At 36.2% G+C, this 22,883-nt stretch overlaps 2 protein-coding genes and 1 pseudogene across 2 annotated transcripts; all 3 read left to right on the top strand.

The window, feature by feature from the left end:
- Positions 1-1,358: 1,358 nt before the first annotated feature.
- On the top strand, positions 1,359-2,319 carry LOC148658289 (olfactory receptor 4B13-like; annotated as a pseudogene).
- Positions 2,320-13,814: 11,495 nt separating this feature from the next.
- On the top strand, positions 13,815-15,163 carry LOC148658288 (olfactory receptor 2AT4-like). Its single transcript, XM_088640055.1, has 2 exons — positions 13,815-13,872; positions 14,172-15,163. The coding sequence occupies exons 1-2, from the start codon at positions 13,815-13,817 to the stop codon at positions 15,161-15,163; spliced, it is 1,050 nt and encodes a 349-aa protein (XP_088496181.1).
- Positions 15,164-21,676: 6,513 nt separating this feature from the next.
- On the top strand, positions 21,677-22,621 carry LOC148658287 (olfactory receptor 5H19-like). Its single transcript, XM_088640025.1, has one exon. It carries the CDS (start codon positions 21,677-21,679, stop codon positions 22,619-22,621), a length of 945 nt encoding a protein of 314 aa, XP_088496151.1.
- Positions 22,622-22,883: the final 262 nt, after the last annotated feature.

Here is a 22,883-nt window from a genome sequence, read left to right as displayed (position 1 = left end):
TCTACACAGTCTGTTATGTCATGCCTGAATAAAAATATTTTGTTTCATGTTAAGTATAAAATTTAATAAATCAAAAGTAAGAAGGGTGTCACGGTAGCAGGTTCTGACTCCCGTGAAGTGTATTGTTAAAGACCCTATTGCCAGACGATATAAGCGTCTGGAGAAGCACATCAGGGAAGGTTGGGTCGACAGACAGGGAGTGGCAACAGTGGTGATCCAGTACATGGGGAAAGGGAGCAGGCAACAGATCCAAGGAAGGTACAATGGGGTAGTTTGGACGCAGTACAATGTCCAATGGCGGGAGGTCCATACGAGACAAAGACAGTTAAAAAAATGGGAAATGGGATCAGGAACAAAAAAGATCAAAACATAATGGGACTGGACACTCTGAACAACGGACTCAGAGGTCAGGACGCAGTGATAAAGCCTGTGCCCCTGGGCCACTCCTGTGCCCGGTGGTACAGTAGGCGGGCTTCCGGGCATCCGTCTTCACAAGCTGAGCCCAGAACCGCGGAGACTCTGGGCTTAAATAACAAAAAGGGGAAAAAGCACAGGTGAAAGTACTTGAACTAAACATAATACAAAAGAGGAGGGATGATGACCGTGACAAAAGGACAATAAAAATCATATGCAAACATTCTCAATGCTACAGAAAATCATAATATTAGTCAAAAGCAATAATATAAACTTTATAGGGAAAAATCACAAAAATCTTAACAAAGGCATTATTTCACACCGGTTTTTTCTTCCAATTTAACTAAGAGTGAAAACAGAAGTATTCCCCTATTAATTCTCATGGAGGAATTCACAATAGACTGGGTAGGCAAGAGCTCAAGATCTAGTTTCCTGATCACATGATTTTGTAACTCCTTCTCAGTGACACAAGAGCACCCTCATGCACAGAGGAATTGTCATACCACTTGAGGACAATATGATGATAACTGTGCTCTGGTGGATGTTTATTTAGACTCAGCACACAGAAAGAATTTCACCATCATCTTTCTGTCAGGTATGAAACAGAGATTGCATATCAAAATAAAATTATAATAGAGCTTATGTATTAAATTGTATTTACATTTCATCTAGATTAGTTACCTAAACTCTTATTTAAAAAATAGCAAATAGAGAATTAAGAGATACTATACTGTAGTATAGTATGCTGTAGTCAAATCTGTAATAGTCAAAACTGGCGAATGAAACTGAAACTGAGCATGTGATGTTCAGATTGTTTCTGTTTTACGAGAATCATTGTTAATCTTACAGTTTTGTCATTTCCTTTTTAAAATGTATTTCCTTTTTGATTTTAGGTTTGAGATTTTAGGTTGGATTTTGAAGCACTCTTTCAGCAGCTGGCAGCAATGGAGATAAACACCACCGTGGGGTTTCTGATATCTGGATTTCAGAATCTGCAGCACAGTGATTATTATTTCATATTCCTGGCTTTCGTTTACCTGGGAACCCTGATAGCCAATTTCATTCTAATGTCTGTAATATGGCTGTCAGAGTGTCTTCATACACCAAAGTACATAGCCGTTTTTAATTTATCTGTAGTAGATCTGAGCATTAGCACAGCTCTTATTCCAAAAAGTATACATCAATTTCTGTTTGACTCAAGATTTGTGTTATATGAGACATGTTTAACTCAAATGTTATTTGTTCATTCTTTCTATGGCTTAGAATCTCTGTCCCTTGTTGTTATGTCTTACGAAAGACTTGTATCTATTTGTTTTCCTCTGAGAAGTAGTACAATCAACACAAACACAAGAATGTTCATTATAATTGTTTTCTGTTGGATATTAACTTTTTCATATTTTACTGTTGCAGTGGTTTTCATAGCACGGTTGTCATTCTGCAGGCCTGTGCCTGTCATTAAGAGTTATTTCTGTGATCAAGGACCAGTGTTCAAAGAGGCCTGCACTAGCTACAGTGCAAACTGGACCATAGCCAGTGTTTATACTGTTGCTTTCTTTTTTCTGCCACTGACATTTATTATTTTATCATACACGTGTATTATAGCTGCTCTTTCAAGGCTTGCATCTGCACAGGGGAGGAAAGCATTGTGCAAGGTGGAAAGCATTTAAAACGTGCATGGCTCACTTAGCCTTAGTGGTTATATTCTTTATACCTGTTTTAGTAACATATATGATTGGATGGATAAATGTGCTGGTGGACACTAACACCAGAATCCTCAATACAACTTTGGCAGCAACCCTGCCCCCTCTGCTGAATCCCATAATATACACCTTAAAAACTGAGGAAGTAATGAAGAAAATTAAGAATTCCTTGAGGAAGCGGAAGGCTGCTCCAGTAATTCTTTAGTGCTCTAATCTAGAAGTGTAATTTTCCCCTACAAATAAAAATAATTACTGTACATAGTTCACAGTGTTATGAAGCAGAAACAAATCTTCAGCAAAAGAGAAAAAAAAGAACAGAATTCTTGTAATTTTTCAGTTTATTATGATTATTATTAAAAATATTTTAATCTCAAACATCATGATTTGAAACATCTCTCTTCCTTTTTTAACCTTACTATTGTTATATAGCAGTATATTGTAATGCAACAGTTTAACAGATATTTGTTTACCCATATTTCTTTAGTCATAATAATAAAATAATAATAGTTCATATTTATAAATGAGTATTTTAGTGAAACAGCATAAGTGGAGTACTTTTTTGTGTGATCTTAAGAATTGTGTAGCCCACATAATATACAGTATTTCTATATTTCTTTCTCAAAGATGGGTATGTGTATTATATACTTTTCAATGCCATTATGACACCCTGAATAAAAGCAGAGTTTTTACCCATGTATTTCTGCAAACCACTGACATACAGTACAAACCATTTCAACATAATTCTCAAATACTGGTCACAAGCCTCCTGTGGCTCAATGTTAAAGGTCTTTTCTGGAAACTCTGTTCCAGATGCAAGATTCATCCTTGACTCCCTTTCCTTCTAAAGAATTGGTCTTGTCTCTACCCTCTACCCAGTTCACAACCTGACACCTTGTTTTTGTAGTTATTTTCACTCTATATACCTTGCAATCTGTATGCCAAAAATTCCATATTGGAAGGACTGACATGCACGGGCGGTGAAGTGTTTTGTAGAAGTTAGCAGTGCTGTCTCGTTGTCCTTTTGGTTTTGAGTCCAGCCTCCATTATCTGCTGTGTAGAGTTTGCATGTTCTCATAATTACTATATTAATGTGTGCCTCTTAATTGCCTTTCTTATGTTTGCCCTGTGATGCTTTGTCTGAGTTGCAACTATTGTCTGCTGCCTCAAGCATAGGCTCAGCACAAAACTATGTTGAATTAAGTGGCTGTTAATAATGGGTGTAAGCAAATGTATAATGGTTTTTACAGTTATACCTAATTTAAGCTAAATGTTTTATTATTATTGATATATTATTTCAGTCCTCATCCATGGGCTACATTTGTGACCCCTAATCTTTTCTTGTAACATTGCACCTGCATTGAGCCAGAGAGCCAGCATGGACCCCAGGGCAGACAGCCTTTCCCCCCTGCATTGTTTGAAAATTGGTTTTAAATGTACCAGAGTAATAAATGTAAAAACAAAGTAAATGACCATGTTAACCTTATTATTGTGAATACCATGAAAGCACACAGTCTATACGTCACAGTAAACTCCATCAAACCAAAAAAAGTAGGCCTTCGACAGTAAGAAAGTCAGCATATTATTGTATATACAGATCACGCAGGAAAAACCATGACAGCCCTCTCATTTGGCACAGAAGCACATTTTATTCCAGCTTTAGGCAACAGAGACAAATTCAATTCAATAACAGACGATGACAGAGGTTAACACTGAACTGCGGTTTACACAGATACCATTAGAATTATTTACATTAACAGGATGACCTCTGCGGACTCACGGACCATTCCCCTAGGTACAACTTTCAGCCTGCTCTGTGGTGCCTCCATTACCTGGGTGCACCTCCTCCTCATCACCCGACGAGGGCGCCAGAACATTATGGTGAATAACACTCACTATAGTATATTTAAATTGAAAACAGAAAAAACTTAAATATAATCTGTAAAGTACGTGAACACATCATGTTCGCATTGTGCATATAAATTGTGCCAGTACGACATTAAAATTACTACGCAAACAATCGTTAAACTAAAAACACAGCACTGCAAGACAGTACCATTCATACAAATTACAACACCAGGGCTTTGCGTGCTTTACGACTTGCGAAAAGTTCTATGACGCTGTCAAAACCTAATGTTCTGGCGAGACAGGCCTCCACTGCCAGTGTTCCTAAACTGCTTAGTTGTGTCCCTGAATTTGAAGTAGAGGTAATACTGTAGATGTCTGCTGTATGTACACAATGTTTTTATTTCTTTCTGCACACCTACGCCACAAATATTGACATCCATTAGGGTGGCCTACACAAGAAAGTCATTCATTATTAGAAAGATTGTACTCTACGGTTTGCTTATTCAATCTAACATACAACATGCCAGTGACATTCTAAAATTGGTTCCATTCTGTATTTTTCTTTTTTTTACTTTTAATTAAATGATGAAAGGATGGATAGGTAAAACATGTAGAAAATTAAATAATTTACAGTTTTTGTCTTTCATTTTACAATAATATTATGTTACTTAATTTAATTAACTATTTAACTAATTATATAACTAACAATTATATTATATTAATATATTATATTATGTATTTTTTATTTAAATAACCATTGATATTATGCCACCAAAAATATTACATGGTTAAATATTTTAGGAATTACAAATTTAGTCTCTTACTTATGCATTCTTCTTGCTAGTACTTATGATTTAGTTCCTGATTCATAGTAACTTTGTTGTAAGAACTTTAATTTGTTTCTATACCACAATTTTCAATTTATTTATTTCTTTCATAACTTTCAGTAATTGTTTTTATATCATGTGAACAGGTGATTTTTCATGTTTTTGCTCTTTACATTTTAATTCAGATTGTAACTGCCTTAATTTGAGTTGTCTTACTTTCGTTTGTGAACAAATAAAAATAAGTTTCCCTCTAAGCACCGCAGTAGCTATATCCTATAGTATTGCTGGTGAACCTCTCCATTGTTTTGTAAAAACAATTCCATCTCATGTTTGATTTGCTCTTTAACATCATTATCATTCAGAACAGTACAGTTCTGGTCGTGCATAGATATTAAGCAACATAATGAGCTTTATTGTGCTTTTAACAAGGATTAATCTACAATTATTTTTGCTTTTGTTAGTTTTAAAATCTTTACCTCCTAGTCCCCCAAAACAATGCTGTCATTTAAAAAATACAATTAATAAATATTAAACTTCAGGGCTTCTTGTGGGAGGGCCAATGTATAACCTCATTCCTTGAGTCCAAGTAGAAATTTCAAGGAATTAGAGAACAAGTAAAAAATGTAATCCTCTCCTTTTAAAACAAAGGGGACCCTATATTGCTGTCACTTACATGTCCTAATTACTTATTTCAGTCTTTAAGCTATTCTACCTTATTTAACTAACTTGTGTAAAATACTTGCTAAATCAAGTAATTAATCTATATCAAACAAAATCAGTATATAAAACAAGAACAACACTATAGATTTCTTAAGTTTACAACCTGACTAAAACAAACTGGTGTTTTCAGAGGGGATGAGGGGAGTAGTTATGGTCTACTGTGACTTTTCTCAATAATTGAACAATCACTTTAGTCCAAAGACATTAATGAAGGCCTATTCACCAGGGGAAGTGTGGTATCGGAAAGCCAGGAGTTCTGATACTGTATGTTACGACCCCAAGTGTCTAGGGTTAAAGGGGTGTAACATTTAGGATAATTCTTTTGGAAGTAGGTGGATTTTGGTGAGGGACTAGGAAGCGTGATAAGGGTAAGGAACTAGAGTGGTGCCAAAGAAAAGAAAATAACAAACAAAATGGAGCTGGCTAGGACAGTGAGGGAAAGCTAATCTGACTACAAAAGAAAACCCGAAACACACGATCTTCGGCGTCTTCAACACCCTAGCTAACCTGCACTGACTATCCAAAACCATACAAGACAAATGGCACTCACCCGTACTAAACTAGTGTACTAATACAAAATTAACTAAGTGTGTAAAGTGTACCCCAACAACCTAAACTATCCTTATATACAAAAGTTCACACAAAAACACAAGTGAACCAGGAATACAAATAAGGGAAAACAAGAGTAATCAACAGGAGCAGGGTACAAAAGAACACAAAAGTTGAACATGTAACACTGGGGCAAGGTAATGGCAAAACAAGGATGAACACACAAACAAACGAAAGTACAAAGAAACTAACAACAAACCAACAAACCAACAAAGCCAAAGCTATACGAAAATACACACAAACAAAGCACAACAAACCAGCAAGTGAAGCCGAAGCAATAACCAGAAGCGAAGCGAAGCAATAATCAAAACCAAACAAAGTCAAACGAAAGGCCTCTTCTTCCTGAAAGCCTCCATGTTAAATAGTTTATAAAATGAGTTCTGATTGGCTGAAGGCTGATTGATGATGACATCATACGGAAAGTGTGGTGTAATGGTAGGCCAATGGGGAAGGGAGAACAATCAAGGGTCAGCAGTGTGGACACCCCCTTTTCCCCATGATTTCATAAAAATCTCCTCTTTAGTTTTAAATCTCAGACCTGGATCTGGATCTGGACTGGGAGTCAGAGATTTGAGGTTTGCGACCCAGGGCTCAGTAGTGAGGTGATTTTGACCAAATGCCTACAGTATATAACTGTATATGTACTGAATATACTGTATATGGCAAACAAAACCCTAATGAATATTCAATATGTCAAACATATGCCTGTATAAAAATATTTTTTTGATGTAAAGCATACAATTAATAACTCAAAATTAAAAGCAAACATCATCAGAAAATAACAATATGAGATAAAAGACCTTGCATAAACTTCACAGGGTAATATTACAAAAATTGTAACAAGGGCATTATTTCCCACAGCAATCTACCTTCTTGAACTTTGGCTTTTCTTCCAATTCAATTAACAATAAAAACAGAAGTATTCTCCTATTAATTCTAATGGAGGAATTCACAATAGACTGAGAAGGCAAGGGCTCATGACCTAGTTTCCTGATCACATGCATGGTATTATTTTGTAGTTCTTTCTCAGTGACACAAGAGCACCCTCATGCACAGAGGAATTGTCATACCACTTGAGAACAATATGATGATAACTATGCTCTGGTGGATGCTTATTTAGACTCAGCACACAGAATGCATTCACCATCATCTTTCTGTCAGGTATGAAACAGAGATCGCACATTGGTAAGCAACGGACACAAGGCAGAATACACCCTGGACATAGCGCCAGTCCATCACAGGACAGACATTCACAAACACACACACACCAGGGCCAGTTTTCCCATAAACCAATTAACTTACCAGTATGTTTTGGAGTGCGAGAGGGAGTCATATCACACATATGGAGAAAAACCATGTAACCCAGAGAGAACATGTAAACCGCTCACACACAGGATGGCAGGAATTGAACCTAGGACCCCAGTGCTGCAAGATAGCAATGCTATCCACTTTGCCACCATTATAAATGGATGGATATCTTAGTTATCTTTCTAGTTCACAGGTTTGCATGCATAATTTAATTTTGAAAGCCACTGAGACATCAGGTACTACTGTTGTATTTATGAAAAAGAAACAAAACAAAAAACATACTAACAACTGTGCCATCCTACTCCTTAGTTAATACATTTTATTATTCATAAACAGTTAACATTGTTAGCAAAATATTTTGAATTATATTTAACCCTATTTTTTCTTTAGTTTTGTATTTAACTTATTATATGATAGTCAGACTTAATGTATATTTGAACAATGAAAATATAGTTTTACAAGATTTTACATTAAGCACTTAAAATTAATATGGTTAATAATAGTAAACTGTAGCATGCTGTAACAAGATCGGTTAAACTGCGAAGAAAATGCTTTCAGAGAAAATGTTTCAGGTGTGAAGAACATAGATCTCCAATGCAATTTCAACCAAACCTGTTCCCACACACCCTGCCCCCACTACCATTAGAATATACACAAACATTTTAGCGTTTCATTCTGAGCAGAAGACCCTCACACCTGAAGAGTGCTGGCTGTGACGAATTAAACCGGTTTTACAGGTTTCAATCACAGACCATGTGACATGGGAGTCAGTAAACTAACACACAGCGCCACTGGATTTGATAACGCTATAAAAACGCTATAAAATAATGTGACTTAACCAAAATAATATTACGTAACCAAAATCCGCAATATGGAAACAGAACCTGTGTAATTGTTGATAGATGATGTACTCTTAACATTTTTTCAAGACGAACTACAACATTTAAAAAATGACTTGTATGTACTTGATATCTCTAATCAATCCACGGGTCCCAGCACAAAACGAAACTAAAACGCATACCGTTTCGCGCTTCTTATTAGTTGCTCAAAAGTAATTTGACCGTATGAAATGCATAATATAAACCTAGAAACATATACGTGAGCAGTACTTAAGCACTGTAGTATCGGTGTTAAGACATACCTCTCAAATACTGTAAATCAAGTTAAAAATATCTCAAGACCGATTCTGGTCATAATGAAACCATGTTTCGTGTATGTTTTCTTTTTCATCTTGAAATAACTCATTTCTAAATACCTTTTTCACTGTTAACATCTTGCAGCAACTCTGCGACAAAATATACACTCTGACAGTTCATCCTGCTACAAACATTAAATAAAACAAATCTTAAGATTTCTATATTTATGTCTTTATTTAGTGGTTTCATTAGTGACAAAGGCTAAACTTTCTTGGAAAAATGTATTTTATGTGTTGCGGAAAAAACTGACTTGCTTTAACAAAATATGTTTACAAATCCTTTCACCTGGCATTTTCGTAGTTAGAAATTATGGAATGCTCTGTTAAAAGCAAGGGAGTTTTTATGTCCGTTGCAGTTCTTTTGCAACATGAATATAATTATATCGTTATTAATTTCTTGAGATACGCGATTCCATATTATATTCCCTTTTAATCAAATTCTAAAAGTATGCTTGTTGACTCCGGTATCACGTTAGTTAAAGACTTCGAAGCTTACAATGTTTAGGGAGAAATGGAATACTGGTGTGTATTTTTTTCTTTAAAGTACCAAGACCAGCTATATACTGTATGTTTATGTTCCAAAATTAATATCGTTTATGGCCTTCACACGCGTTACAGTATGCTCCTATTCTTTTTATGCTCAGCTACTAAGATTTCCCTTCAGTGGTAAAATTAAATATCTACAACGGGCACAGTAAAGACGTTTACAGTAAGTCTTTCTACGACAGACCAACGGACCACGAGTGCCCCTGTCGGTCAACCAATCACGCACCGCGGTATTTTGCGTCATCGCGCGTCACGATGCACGACGCCGTAGCCAATTACCTCCGGTACGTGTCTGTACCACGCACTTTGAATGGCTGCATCTGTACTTTGTTCTCAGTGTTATGATGTAGTACCAGCTCTTCAGCAAAATAACGTACAGAACAAAATAATATTTCTCTTGTGTTTTTTTATTTGTTATAATTGTGCAATTACAAAAAATATTTTTAATTTTAATCTCAAACAAGATTGATATAAAACATCCCTTTTCAGTCTTAATATTGTTTTTCAGAAGAATAAGTCAACAGATCAACAAATGTTTGTTAACTTTATTTCTTTACGTAAATCTGACCCTAATATTTCTAAGTCCTAATATGTAAATAATTAGTATTTGAGTGAAACAGTAGAAAATAAATATTTGTTTGTGTGATCTTAAGCTTGAATTGTGTAGCCCACATGTTATTTTTCTGTATTTTTTTACTAAAGAATCATGTGTATTGTACACTTTTTTCAAAGCCTTTTTGTCATACTGAAAAAATACAGATTTTTTACCTATACATTTCTGCAAACCACTAACAAACAATTCCATCATAATTTTCAAATGCTAGTGAAAACCCTACTGAGGCTCAATGTTAGATTAATCCTTGGCTCCCCATCCTCCTAAAGAGCGTTTGGTCTTGTCTGTGGCCACAAGTCTCTACCCAGTTCACATCTGGACACTTATTTTTTGTGGTCAATTTAATTTTTTTTGTTGATTGGACTACTAAATATGTTGCGATTTATTCAATTATGTCTATTCATGTACAACATTGTACATCTTTTATGTATTTCTTTGAATGAAACCTAATAAACATAATACAAAAAAAACTAATTCATAATATTAGATTCTAGAAAACCTTGAATTCCTATTAGTTTCAGAGTAGTGTAGTTACATCTAACCGTTTGAATGATTTAAAATTAATGTTGTTTTAGTGCAATGGTTTCAAGCTCTATTTAGAGTCTTAATATAACTGAATGGCAGAACTATGATTCCATAACAGAAGGATTCACTGGTAAAGTGTTCATTATGCTTAGTATTGCTGTCACACTGTTCTTTTACTGTAGTTTTGAGTCTAGCCCGCACCACCTTCTTGTAGATTATTCATGTTCTCCTTATTAGATAAGATAAAATAAGATCACTTTATTAGCCATATACAATTTTTTGTATTAGGAATTTGTCTTTTCGCATACCCCAACTTGCTCTCCATGAGACACACAGACAGGGAGAGAAGCTTGCGGTCAGAGCGCAGGGTCATCCATTTATACGACACCCCTGGAGCAGTTGGGGTTAAGGGACTTTCTCAGGGGCCCAGTAGAGTAGGATTCCTCTGCCGTCCACAGGATACGAACCAGCAACCTTCTAGGCACAGGCACAGATCCATAGTCACAGAGCCACCGCACCGCATTAATAGGTTAATATGGCCTCTAATTTCTTTTCTTGAGTTTGCCCTGTGGTCGTGTGTCTGAATTGTTACTATTGTCAGCTGCCTTAAGTTTAGGCTCACCACAAACCTGTACTGGAATGAGTGGCTTTTAGTAATGGATGTAAGTAAATGTGTTATGATTTCACAGATTTAAATAATTTTAACCGAAAGCATTGTGTTTGAGAAATTCCAGTCCAGAAAGAAGACAGCCACAACTAACACCACTTACAGTAACAAACGGGTTTTACATTGCAGTTTCCCACCTAAGTACTGATCAAAACATTCATGTTTAAACATTCAATAAATAAACGAAATGCTCATTTTTATGTTAATAGTTTTTAAAGAATATAAAACAGTTTTGATGATTAAAGTCTGTTTAATGACTTTAAAGAGTTGAGGCTACCACTGCTGTGAAGCCCTCTTTATGTCACGGGAGCCGGATCAGACTCCCGTGAAATGCGTTGTAAAAGACCCTATGCGGGACGGTATAATCCGGAAGTGACTAGAGAAGGACATCAGGGAAGACACGGCGAGGAATGGACAGGATGATGGATGGGGGGTGAAGACTGTGATCTGGTGCATGGGGGGAACGCAGGTTCATATAGCGTATTCATTAGAGATGAAATAAAGAACTTGAATAACACTAGAGTTCTTAAACAGACAAAATGAGTGAAGAAGTTAATCTGACTCCTGGTCCTACGGTATGGGAGAGTTTGTACAGAGGCACCTTCCCTAACTAAGGTAGCTAGTATGGAGAATATCTTCAGGAATATCTTCAGGACCTGAATGCCAAAGTCTTTCCACAATAGACAAGTCCTTCATGCCATCTTGCAGTGGTCAAAAACCACACAGCCTATTTAGACACAGAGTCTCAGTGTCCCAGAAGTCCAGGACCAAGAATACATGACAGATGCCATACTTTGCATTTTCTCTAGTATAATAGAATCTGGGGCAAGACTAGGATAAAGGTCGTGTTAGATTCACAAACGGGAAGTGTTGGGTCCCTGCTTAACCCTTTTCTGTGAGGATTTTAATTCATTTTAGTTCAGTGGGAATAAATCCACATCCACAAGACAATTGGCCTGTGAATCTATTTTAGGTTCAGCTCAACCCTTTACAATAAGATTCTTATCTCAGTACTATTTGTGTTTACTTTGCATATAAATTTAGTCCTGGAACAATGGTCGAGATCGGTGATTCTCAAAGTGTGGTCCACAGACCACCAGTGGTCCGGGAGTGTGCACCAGGTGGTCCACAGGCTGACCTAATCATCTTTCTTTAAAGCAACTCTACGCTGTTTAAGTCAGAGGAAAGAATATTGTAGTGTCCATTACAAAGGGGCTCCCCCTAGGAGCACTGTTAAGAACTGCAAGCTGTAAATAGTGGGAGGAGGGAATTGTGTGTTGGTTCTAGGTATCGGGGTTTCATTAGCCGTTAAGGGGACTGTGTGTGTCAGTAATGGGGTGAGCAACAGCCTAGTCATAGGCTTGGCTGGCTTGAGGGTGTGCCGAATGGGCAAAGTTTCCATTCATTCTCCTTGGCTGTACCCTTCTGTTGCCTTTCTGTTTTAATGAAGCTTGAGTTATGGCGGACCACCTCACCTCTTCATTCTCCTTGCATGAGCAATTCTGAAAAGAAGAATGGCAAAATCTCAGTGTCCAGATGTGAAAAACTGTCCTAGAGGACTCATGGCTATATTTTCTGTCAAACATGCCTCTGCCAAATATTGACTCAAAGGGTCTGAACACATATGCAGTCAGTTATTGTTACAGGTACAACATCTGCCATGATCACTATGAAGACAACTTAGGCAGAGAGCTTGGCTGTAGTGAGAACTCTTACAGAAGCAGCAACAGCTATGGGGTATTTAAACCCTGCTCTGTCTCTCCTCGGCGATCTGGCATTGATGTTTACAGTACCATTCATGCTTCATTCCACCTTCCAGCATCACAGTGGAGCCTTTTCCCAGTTTTTACTTTCAGTGCTTTGCCTGGGCTCCGCCTGGGAGCTCTGCCCATGACTATGCTGTCCAGGGCTCCTCCAGGTTGTTAAATTTGGAATAGAGGCAGGGACCCCGTTTTAGACCTGGACTCAGCAAATCACTCCCTGACTGCTTGGTTTCTGGTCCCTGACAGCATGCGCTGAACCCCTTCAGCCCAATGTTGGCACGTCTCCTGGATGCCTGCCCAGATATGAGTGTCTTACTTGACTCCTGCACCAAACCCCTCAGCCCTGCACAGCACTATAGAACTAAGCACGGCCCCAAACTCTAGTGGCTCTCCCCCTCCTACGCTTGCTTTTCCTGCACTCTTTCCCTGCATTCCTGTCCCTCAGCCTTCCACTTCCTAAAGCCGCCACGCTTCTGGAACTCGGTTGAAGATATCCCCTGTTTTGCCTCTGGCTTGTTTTGTGACAGCCTGTCTAGCACCCAAACAGCAGTGAGCCGGCCACTCCCCCTGGACCGTAATGCCCTCACCTTTGGGTTTGTAACACCTACTGTATGGCATACATCCCTGTTCCTTGGGGGTGGCACTTAGAGTAACAGTCATGTTCTGCATAAGTATTCAATGAATAATTCAACACTGACAAGAAACAATGAAAATCAAAATTTCGACAGAAAAGAATAATATGATTCAATAGCCCTTATAAAAATTTCTCAGATAAATATCACAAAAAACAATAAAGACATAATTTCATACAATTATCTACCTTCTTGAATTTTGGTATTTCTTCCTTTTTAACTAAGAGGAAAAAAAAGTAGTATTCCCCTTGGTAGAATTCAAAATAAATTGAGAAGGCAAGAGCCTAGTTTCCAGATCACGTACAGTACAAGGTATTATTATGAAGCTCTTGCTTAGTAATACAAGAGCACCCTTACATTCACTCAGGAATTGTAATACCACTTGAGGATGGGGTGATGACAAGTACACTCTGGTACATAAAAGGGTGTTACTGTACATAAAAGGGTAGGATGCCGAAACAGTTTGAGACAGCACAAAGAAAGAATTCCACCATCATCTCTCTATCAGGTACGAAACAGCACCTTTAAAGAAATTTACAATAGAGCTTTTGTATTAAACCTTGCTTGTGTTTTATGGCAAAATCTTAATTCTTATTTTAAAAAATAGTAAATAAAAACTGAGACATAAGGGCAATGTTATGATCAATGTTATGGTCACATATTATATCCCCTCAAAATACTCCAAACTCTAAACCTGACAAATGAACCTGAAACAGGACCTGTGTTTGTTTCTATTTGTGTTGTATTATTGTTAATACTAAAGTATTGTCATTCCTTTTCATTTTCATTCTCTTTTTTTAATTTTAGGATTAGAAAAAAGGGAAAAGGGGGATATTGAAAAACTCTTACGAAAGTTACCACCAATGGAGAAAAACACCACATTTGCCAGACCTGTGGGGTTTCTGATCGCAGGTTTTCAGAATCTGCAGCTCAATAATTATTATTTCATATTCCTGGCTTTTGTTTACCTGGGAGCTCTGGTAGCCAATTTCATTCTAATGGCCATTATATGGCTGTCAGAGTGTCTTCATACACCAAAGTACATAGCAGTTTTTAATTTATCTACCATAGATGTTAGTGTTAGCACAGCCCTTATTCCACAATGTATAGATTGTTTCCTTTTTGACTCAAGATTTGTGTCATATGAGACATGTTTAACTCAAATGTTCTTTTTTCATTATTTCTATGCTCTGGAATCTCTTGCTCTTGTTGTTATGGGTTATGAAAGACTCGTCTCTATTTGTTTTCCACTGAGAAGCAGCACAATAAACACAAACACCAGGATGTTTTTTATAATTGGTTTTTGCTGGGTGTTAGCTTCCATAGTCCCCTTTATATCGGTAGTTTTTATAACACGCTTGTCATTCTGCCAAAACATTCCTCTCATTAAAAGTTATTTCTGTGATCATGGACCAATATTCAAAGAGGCCTGCAACAGCTACAGTGCAAGTTTTACTATAGGTAGTGTTTATATTGCTACCCTCATTATTTTGCCACTGGTTTTGATTATTTTATCATACGTGTGTATTATAGCTGCTCTTTCCAGGATTGCAACTGCACAGGGGAGGTGGAAAGCATTTAAAACGTGCACGGCTCACTTAGCTTTAGTGGCTATATTTTTTATTCCTCTTTTGTCAGCATACATTATTGTATGGACACATTTATCAGTGGACACGGATACCAGAATCCTCAACACATCTTTGTCAGCAAGCCTTCCTCCTCTGCTGAATCCCATCATATACACCTTAAAAACTGAGGAGGTCATGGAGCAAATTAAGAAGTTCATAAGACAAAGGTAGACTGTTCAAGTAAAATATTTAATAATAATAGTAATAATAATAACTTGTGTTTATAAAGCACTCATTCCTTCCCAAGGATGCTGTACATATTAATAACAATTACAATAAAAAATAAATATAATAAGAGTATATTAGATGAACTGTGACACAATCAGATATAGGACCGAGTAAAAATATGTGTTTTCAGTTCAGATTTCAAAACAGTCAAAGAATCTGTTGAAGAGATGCAGGGAAGGCATTCCATTAAGATGGAGCAGCAATAGAAAAAAATAACATCACCAAGAGTCTGACTCTTACAAGGAGCAAGGACCAAAGGACAGACCTCAGATGAACAGAGCCTATGGGATGGAGTGTATACAAAAAAGGGGTTCACAAATGCATAAAGGAGCAAGAATATGTAGAGCCTTTTAAGTCAGTAACAGGATCTCATATTGGATATGTGACAATAAACAACCAATGAATGAATTAGAGAGTATGACAGCATGCTGCCACTGTTTTTTTGTGAATATTGTGCAGTCCAGCTGTAGAGTTTTACTTACTGAGGAGAATATCAGAGTCCAAAGAGCAGAGAGTTGCAGAAATTAAGCTTTGATGTTATACACGTATGAGCATCAGCAGTCCAGCACTGGATATTTATAGAAATTGTCAAATTCGGCTAATATTTCTAAGATGGAAAAAAGAGGTCTTAATCTTTTTTTTCACATTGGTATCTAAAGATAAGAGAGGATCAAATATGACTCTCAGTTTCTGGACTAGGACTGATGCCTGAATGGGGAAGCAATACACCACTACTGTGAAAATCTCCAGTGTTTCCAGATGTTTTTTAGTTCGGAAGGCCAAATTGTTCTCTAATACTAATAACATATTCAGTTCTATGATGCAGTAAAAACTCTGTAGTAAAATAGAGTAAAGTACAGAACACATTTTTCATCCTGTAATGTTTTAAACTTCTCATAAAATTGTGCAGTTATAAAAAATAATTATCATTACAATATTAAAATCAAAATAAAATATTTATCTTCCTTTTTCAAACTTACTATTGCCTTTCAGAAGCAAAAAATATATTTGTTACCTACATTTCTTTAGATACATCTAATCCTGCCCTAATATTTAAATAATCATTATTTTAGTGAAACAGCAGGTGTGATCTTGAGCTTGAATTGCACAGCCCACATAATATATTTCTATATTTCTTTATCAAAGAAAAATATACACTTTTGTTCACCTTTTTTTGACACCCTGAATTAATAAACTATGGGGACTTTTTCATATCTTTATTGATATAAAGATATGAAAGCAAGCACTGGAAGCAAGATGTGTCATGTTGATATACTGTATTCACTGGATAATAGACTTTACTTTGTGAAGGGTCATGTTGTACAGTTCTACAGAAATTATTTATTCTGCCTTGCAGCCCTCCCTAATGTACAGACTATACATTCATATATTTTCTGAGATGCCTCTTTAATCTTGCTGATGGTTTTCTCTTTTCCTTTTTCAGTTTTGCCTTTCTGTGTTTTATTTTTCCATCTTTTTTCTGGAAATAAATAATCAACCCAGCATTGGATTAATTAAATATATATATATATAATTATTTCATAGAGTTAGATTAATATAGTTTACATGATTTTTTGTTGTTGATTTATTTTACTGTCCTTATTGTGGTGGTACTTTAGCTGCGCCTTAAGAGTTACATGTAATTTCCCACCTTTATGCTTAGGATTTACATGCTGAAATTGTATATTTCTAATACAAAACTCCTTCACATATAAAGATTTTTAATGTAACATTAATCTACAAGTGAAAATCATTTTTTTTTTACTTCACATTTATGTAAAAAAAATGTTCCTTTGAAAATGTGCTGAAACAAATCCACTAACATTACTGTAAACAGCTGCAAAATTTTGATTTGGTGAATTTGTGATTAAAAGCAACACTTCATAAGAAGCAAGTTCTCATCTGTTATTCCTTTCTTTCTACGTGTATTTCCCACCAATTTAATTCTGTTTTTGCTCTAATGAAATAAAAGTCTATATACATTGTTGTTAGTGACCTTATTGATAATATTATTTAAAATAATAAGTGTGGCATGATGCTGCTGTGGTAAGCATTTCTCTGGTTTCCTTTCACAATTGTCCTCTAGGAAAAACCAGCCCTGGTGTAAGTATGTGCGTGTTTGTTTCTGTGTACGCCCATGCTACAAAAAAAACAATTAAAAAATAAGAAGAAGAAGAAGCACTTTTCATGTAGGAGAAAACTCAGAAGTTATGTGTGTCACATACTGTATACTGGCATCACATCACTGCCATTTTTTAGCAGCTTTGCTAAAATAGTGTATTACTATAGTAATAGGAAAATAATGTATAGAGTTTTATGGACAGGATCTCTGCCTTAATCATTTTTAATTTCTAAATTGTGTACTTAAGACTAATTCATTAGAAAACAAACTCATATATGTTAATATTCAATAATTTGCTTGCAGTATTTGCATGTAGAAGGTTGGGGGTTTTAGTTTGTTGTTACAATCAGAACTTATAACAGGAAATTGAGAGAGTACTTGATTAGTTTTAGGAACCAATCAAACAATAATATCCATTCTCTCATACAGATTCTAAATACAATATATACAATTTATTGATGTAACCAAAACATGTATAACAAACAAAAACATAATAGAATATATATCTGTTATACAATCTTCTGTGAACACGAATGCTGATCGTTCACTCAGGAATAAGAAAGAACGGTGTTAATAACTTTAGAGTAAAATATGCATCTACTATCATGTGTTAAAGTCTAGCTCATATGTTTTATCAGTCTCTTATAACTAAATCACATTTATATTCTCAGACACAAGTAAACACTTAGTATTGTGAACTAAACATCAAACATGCTTTTGTAATAACAACAACAACAATAACAATAATAATAATAATAATAATAATAATAATAATAATAATAATAATAATAATAATAATAATACTTTGGCTCTCTAGAATGTGATTATTGAAGCAATACTCAACAATCTGTAAACCAAGTGTTCTAGACGATCTAAACCTTGCCCTGGTAAAAACAGAGCTGGGTTTATTGGTGCTGGGAGGGTCCCGACGCAGGAAAGAGAAAAAGCGTTTGCCTTGCTTTGCCTAGCAGCCTGTGTTGGACTTGAGCAGCTCTAGTATTTTAAAAAAGTAGCATCTTGCTGGCTCTGGACTATGCACAGCTTGTCTTCTTGAAGTTCACAAGTTCAGAATATTCTGGATGTCAACAAAATGAGATGCCAACTGTCTAATTTAGTTGATCAGGTGAAAATAACAGTGTGTTCGTGAACATAAGATTTCTTTTGTTTCAGAGACAGAAATCTGTACTTTACTGACTCACTCTGTTGGCCTGGCGTCTTGGAGAATAGTTCTGACTTGGACTGTTTGCAGTTACATGGTGGTAAAAATCAGTTGGCCAGTTTTGAGAAAGATCAGTCAGTGGGTTAACTGGAGAAAAAGGACTTCTGTTACAGTTTATATGGGACAACATCACCAGTTGGTGACTGGCCTAGATGCAGGTTTGGTTGTGGTACCCATCCTTTAGATCACTTATTGGTGGATCTTCCTTTGCAAGATGGATAGTGTTTTTTTGGAATAAACCAGTCTGGAGACTGACTGGAGCCCATCTGCGCTATATACAGTAACATTAAATACTGTATACACAGTAACTTGATACAGTTTTACAATGTCTCTTAACAGATTCCTGTGCATTTAGGAAGAGACATCGGGCTGCATTGTTAAGGGACACAGAGATTATGAGAAATCCTTAATATACTTAATTCTTAAGTGAAAGAATAGGCCTTGTCCCTACATACTGTACAAAAGCCCTGTGTTCTTTTCATCTTAATTACGCGCATCCAAAGTATTTGTCATAATGCATTATCAGCAGCCATATCACCCTGCAACTCACAACTGGCAACCCACTGAAGCTAAGCAGGTGTGAGCCTGGTCAGTACCTGGATGGGAGACCTCCTGGGAAAAACTAAGGTTGCTGCTGGAAGAGGTGTTAGTGGGGCCAGCAGGGGGCGCTCACCCTGCGGTCCATGTGGGTCCTAATGCCCCAGTATAGTGACGGGGACACTATACTGTAAACAGGCGCCGTCCTTCGGATGAGACGTAAAACCGAGGTCCTGACTCTCTGTGGTCATTAAAAATCCCAGGGCGCTTCTCGAAAAGAGTAGGGGTGTCTGGCCTGGCCAAATTTCCAATTGGCCCTTACTAATCATGGCCTCCTAATAATCCCCCTCTATGAATTGGCTACATTACTCTGCTCTCCTCCCCACTGATAGCTGATGTGTGGTGAGCGTTCTGGCGCACTATGGCTGCCGTCGCATCATCCAGGTGGATGCTGCACATTGGTGGTGGTGGAGGGGAGTCCCCATTACCTGTAAAGCGCTTTGAGTGGAGTGTCCAGAAAAGCGCTATATAAGTGTAAGCAATTATTATTATTATTATTATCCAGCAGAATGAATTAAAGTCTATTCAGGAAAATATACATTTTAAAGAGCTGAAATAACATTGGAGGATGCTTTATGTAAATATTTGGCATTTTCAGCACCCTTAAAAATTAAGTCATGTAAAGATAGACTGGTTGAAGGTCTAGCACCGTTCCTTCATCTGCACAGTAATCTCCTTCCAAAAATATTTTTCTCACTCCCTGAATCTCTGCATTTGCTGTTTCCAAACAATTGGATGTTTCTTTAGGTTGGGTGTATTGCCTAGACAAAGAAGATTAATTATCTCACTGATTCTCAGATGATAAACGAAGCTTAGCCTGCCAGTACTTACTGTAAATAAACAACCTGTAAGGATTTTCTACAATACCATGAAGAGGGCTGCAGATGTAAAGCACTTCCAACCTTCCCTGCTACAGAGGTACTCTGAGTGAAACTGGCCCAGATAGTTTATTTACATTGTTCAGATTAAATAATTCTCTCAATTTGGGCAGAGCCTTTTTAAATAGATTAGCCCACAAAAGTGACAGCAATTGAAGTCACAGGACTTGATTTGTTAAATATAATGCAGTCAAGTTGCCATTGACCTTTACAAGTGGTGATTTTTAGCAAATAGAGCATCTTGCAAGACCATTCTTTTTGGGATCTTCCCATCAACTGGACATTTGTACACAACTGTTACCATATGTTTCTATATGTCTGTGCCACACATACTGACATCTATCAGGGTTGTCTACACAAGATATTCGTTCATCATTAAAGAGGATTGTACTCTACAAGGATTGAAAGTTCATTAATGTAATCTAATCTACAACATACAAGTGGTACACTATAATTGGATCCATTCTGTGTTTTTCTTTTTAAATTTTCAGAAAGCTTGAAATTGACAAATCATATCACTTCATTACCAGTGCAGAATTAACTACCTCAGTAATGAGGTGTTTTTGAACTGACTGTATGCAACAGTCTGTGTTACTACAGTCTATCATGGTCTAACACTCATGAATATTCAAAATCTACACATTCCATTTTATCAAACACATACTTGTATAAAAATATTTTTAAGCATACAATGAATAACTCAAAATTTAGAAAGAACATTGTAAATCAAAAGCAAATGTTCTAAATGCTATAGAAATTCATAATATGAGTCAAAAGAACTTGTACAGTATAAAGGTCATAGAGTAATATCATAAAAATCTTAACAAACTTAACAAAAGCATTATTTCACACAGCAATCTACCTTCTTGAACTTTGGTAAATCTTCCTTTTTTAACTAAGAGAAAACAGTATTATTTCCCTATTCATTTTCTTGGGAGAATTCACAAGAGAATGGGACTGCTCAGGGTCTAGTTTACAGATCACATAATAATACAAATATTATTCAGCAGCTCTTTCTCAATAACACAAGAGCAAACACACAAAAACACAGGATTTGCAATACCACGTGAGGAGAGGGTGATCACAACTACATAACAGGATGGCAAAGGGTAAGAGGCTTAAACTGAGACAGCACAGAGAAAGAATACCTCCATCATCTTACGGTCAGGTAAAAATTAACATATTGCTTAGTAAGTGAAACAACTGAGATTATGCCAAAGAATTTGAAATAGAACATATAATACTCATTTTATATTTTTATTATTAAAGAACATTTTAGCACATCTAAAAAGTGTAAAATTGAGAGAATGTATCAAATACTGTGTTTCATATAGAGCAGTTATCTTACCTCTTATTAGAAAAATAGCAAATAAATATTGAGAGATATAAACAATGATATGGTCACTTATTATATTCCTTTAATTCTGGTCTAGTCAAATCTAGACAACTGGCAAATGAAACTGAAACAGGGTGCAGATTGATGTGCAGATGGACTGTACTGTTACTGGCATACATAGAGTAATGTGTAGAGTATACTACAGTATTATCATAGCTTTTTAATTTTCATTCCCCTTTTATTTTTAGGATTTGGAAAAAGTGAAAAGGGAGCTACTGAAGCACTCTTTCAGATGTTGCCAACAATGGAGAAAAACTCCACATTTGCCAGACCTGTGGGGTTTCTGATCACTGGATTTCAGAATCTGCAGCACAGTGAATATTATTTCATATTCCTGGCTTTCATTTACATAGGAACCCTGGCAGCCAACTTCTTCCTAATGTCTATTATATGGCTCTCAGAGTGTCTCCATACACCAAAGTACATAGCCGTTTTTAATTTGTCTTTAGTAGACGTGAGCATTAGCACAGGTCTTATTCCAAAATGTATAGATCAGTTTCTTTTTGGCTCAAGATTTGTGCTATATGAGACATGTTTAACTCAGATGTTCTTTGTTCATTTTCTGCATACCTTGGAATCTCTTGCCCTTGTTGTTATGGGCTACGAAAGACTCGTCTCTATTTGTTTTCCACTGAGAAGCAGCACAATCAACACAAACACCAGGATGTTTTTTATAATTGGATTCTGCTGGGTATTTGGTTTTACAAGCAATGTTATATCAGTGTTTTTTATAACACGGTTATCATATTGTAAAAACATTCAGCAAATTCAGAGTTACTTCTGTGATCATGGTCCAGTGTTCAAAGAGGCCTGTAGTGACAACAGTGCAAATAGGACTATAGCCAGTGTTTATACTGTTACTTTCTATATTGTGCCACTGTCTTTCATTAGTATATCCTATATGTGCATTATAGCTGCTCTTTCCAGGATTGCATCTATACAGGGGAGGTGGAAAGCATTTAAAACTTGCACCACTCACTTAGCCTTAGTGGCCATATATTTTATACCTCTTTTAGTAACATTTTTGATTTCATGGTCAAACATGCTGGTGAATACTGACAGAAGAATCCTCAATACATCTTTGTCAGCAACCTTGCCTCCTCTTCTGAATCCCATCATATACACCTTAAAAACTAAGGAGGTACTGGATCAAATTAAGAAGTTCATGAGGTTGCAGAAGGCAACCTAAATCATTAGTATACTACTGTAGGTAGTCTGGAAGTCTGAGTGTTTATCTCTGTAATACATAAAGATATTTAAACCTCAGTGTTATGATGCCATAAAAAGTTTGGAGTATAGAACAAAATGTCAGTTTAATCACAAAATGACCATGTAAATCTTGACATTTTTCATTTTTAGAGCAATTATATAAAAATATTTTAACCTTTATTTTTTCCAAACTTTATATCAAATATTTCTGTTTCATTTGTAGTTTTACTAATGCTTTTCAG

Source organism: Lepisosteus platostomus, chromosome 7 (assembly GCF_059453375.1).
Source record: "Lepisosteus platostomus isolate fLepPlt1 chromosome 7, fLepPlt1.hap1, whole genome shotgun sequence".
Classification (NCBI taxonomy): domain Eukaryota; kingdom Metazoa; phylum Chordata; class Actinopteri; order Semionotiformes; family Lepisosteidae; genus Lepisosteus; species Lepisosteus platostomus.
This window is presented reverse-complemented; position numbering and strand designations above follow the sequence as displayed.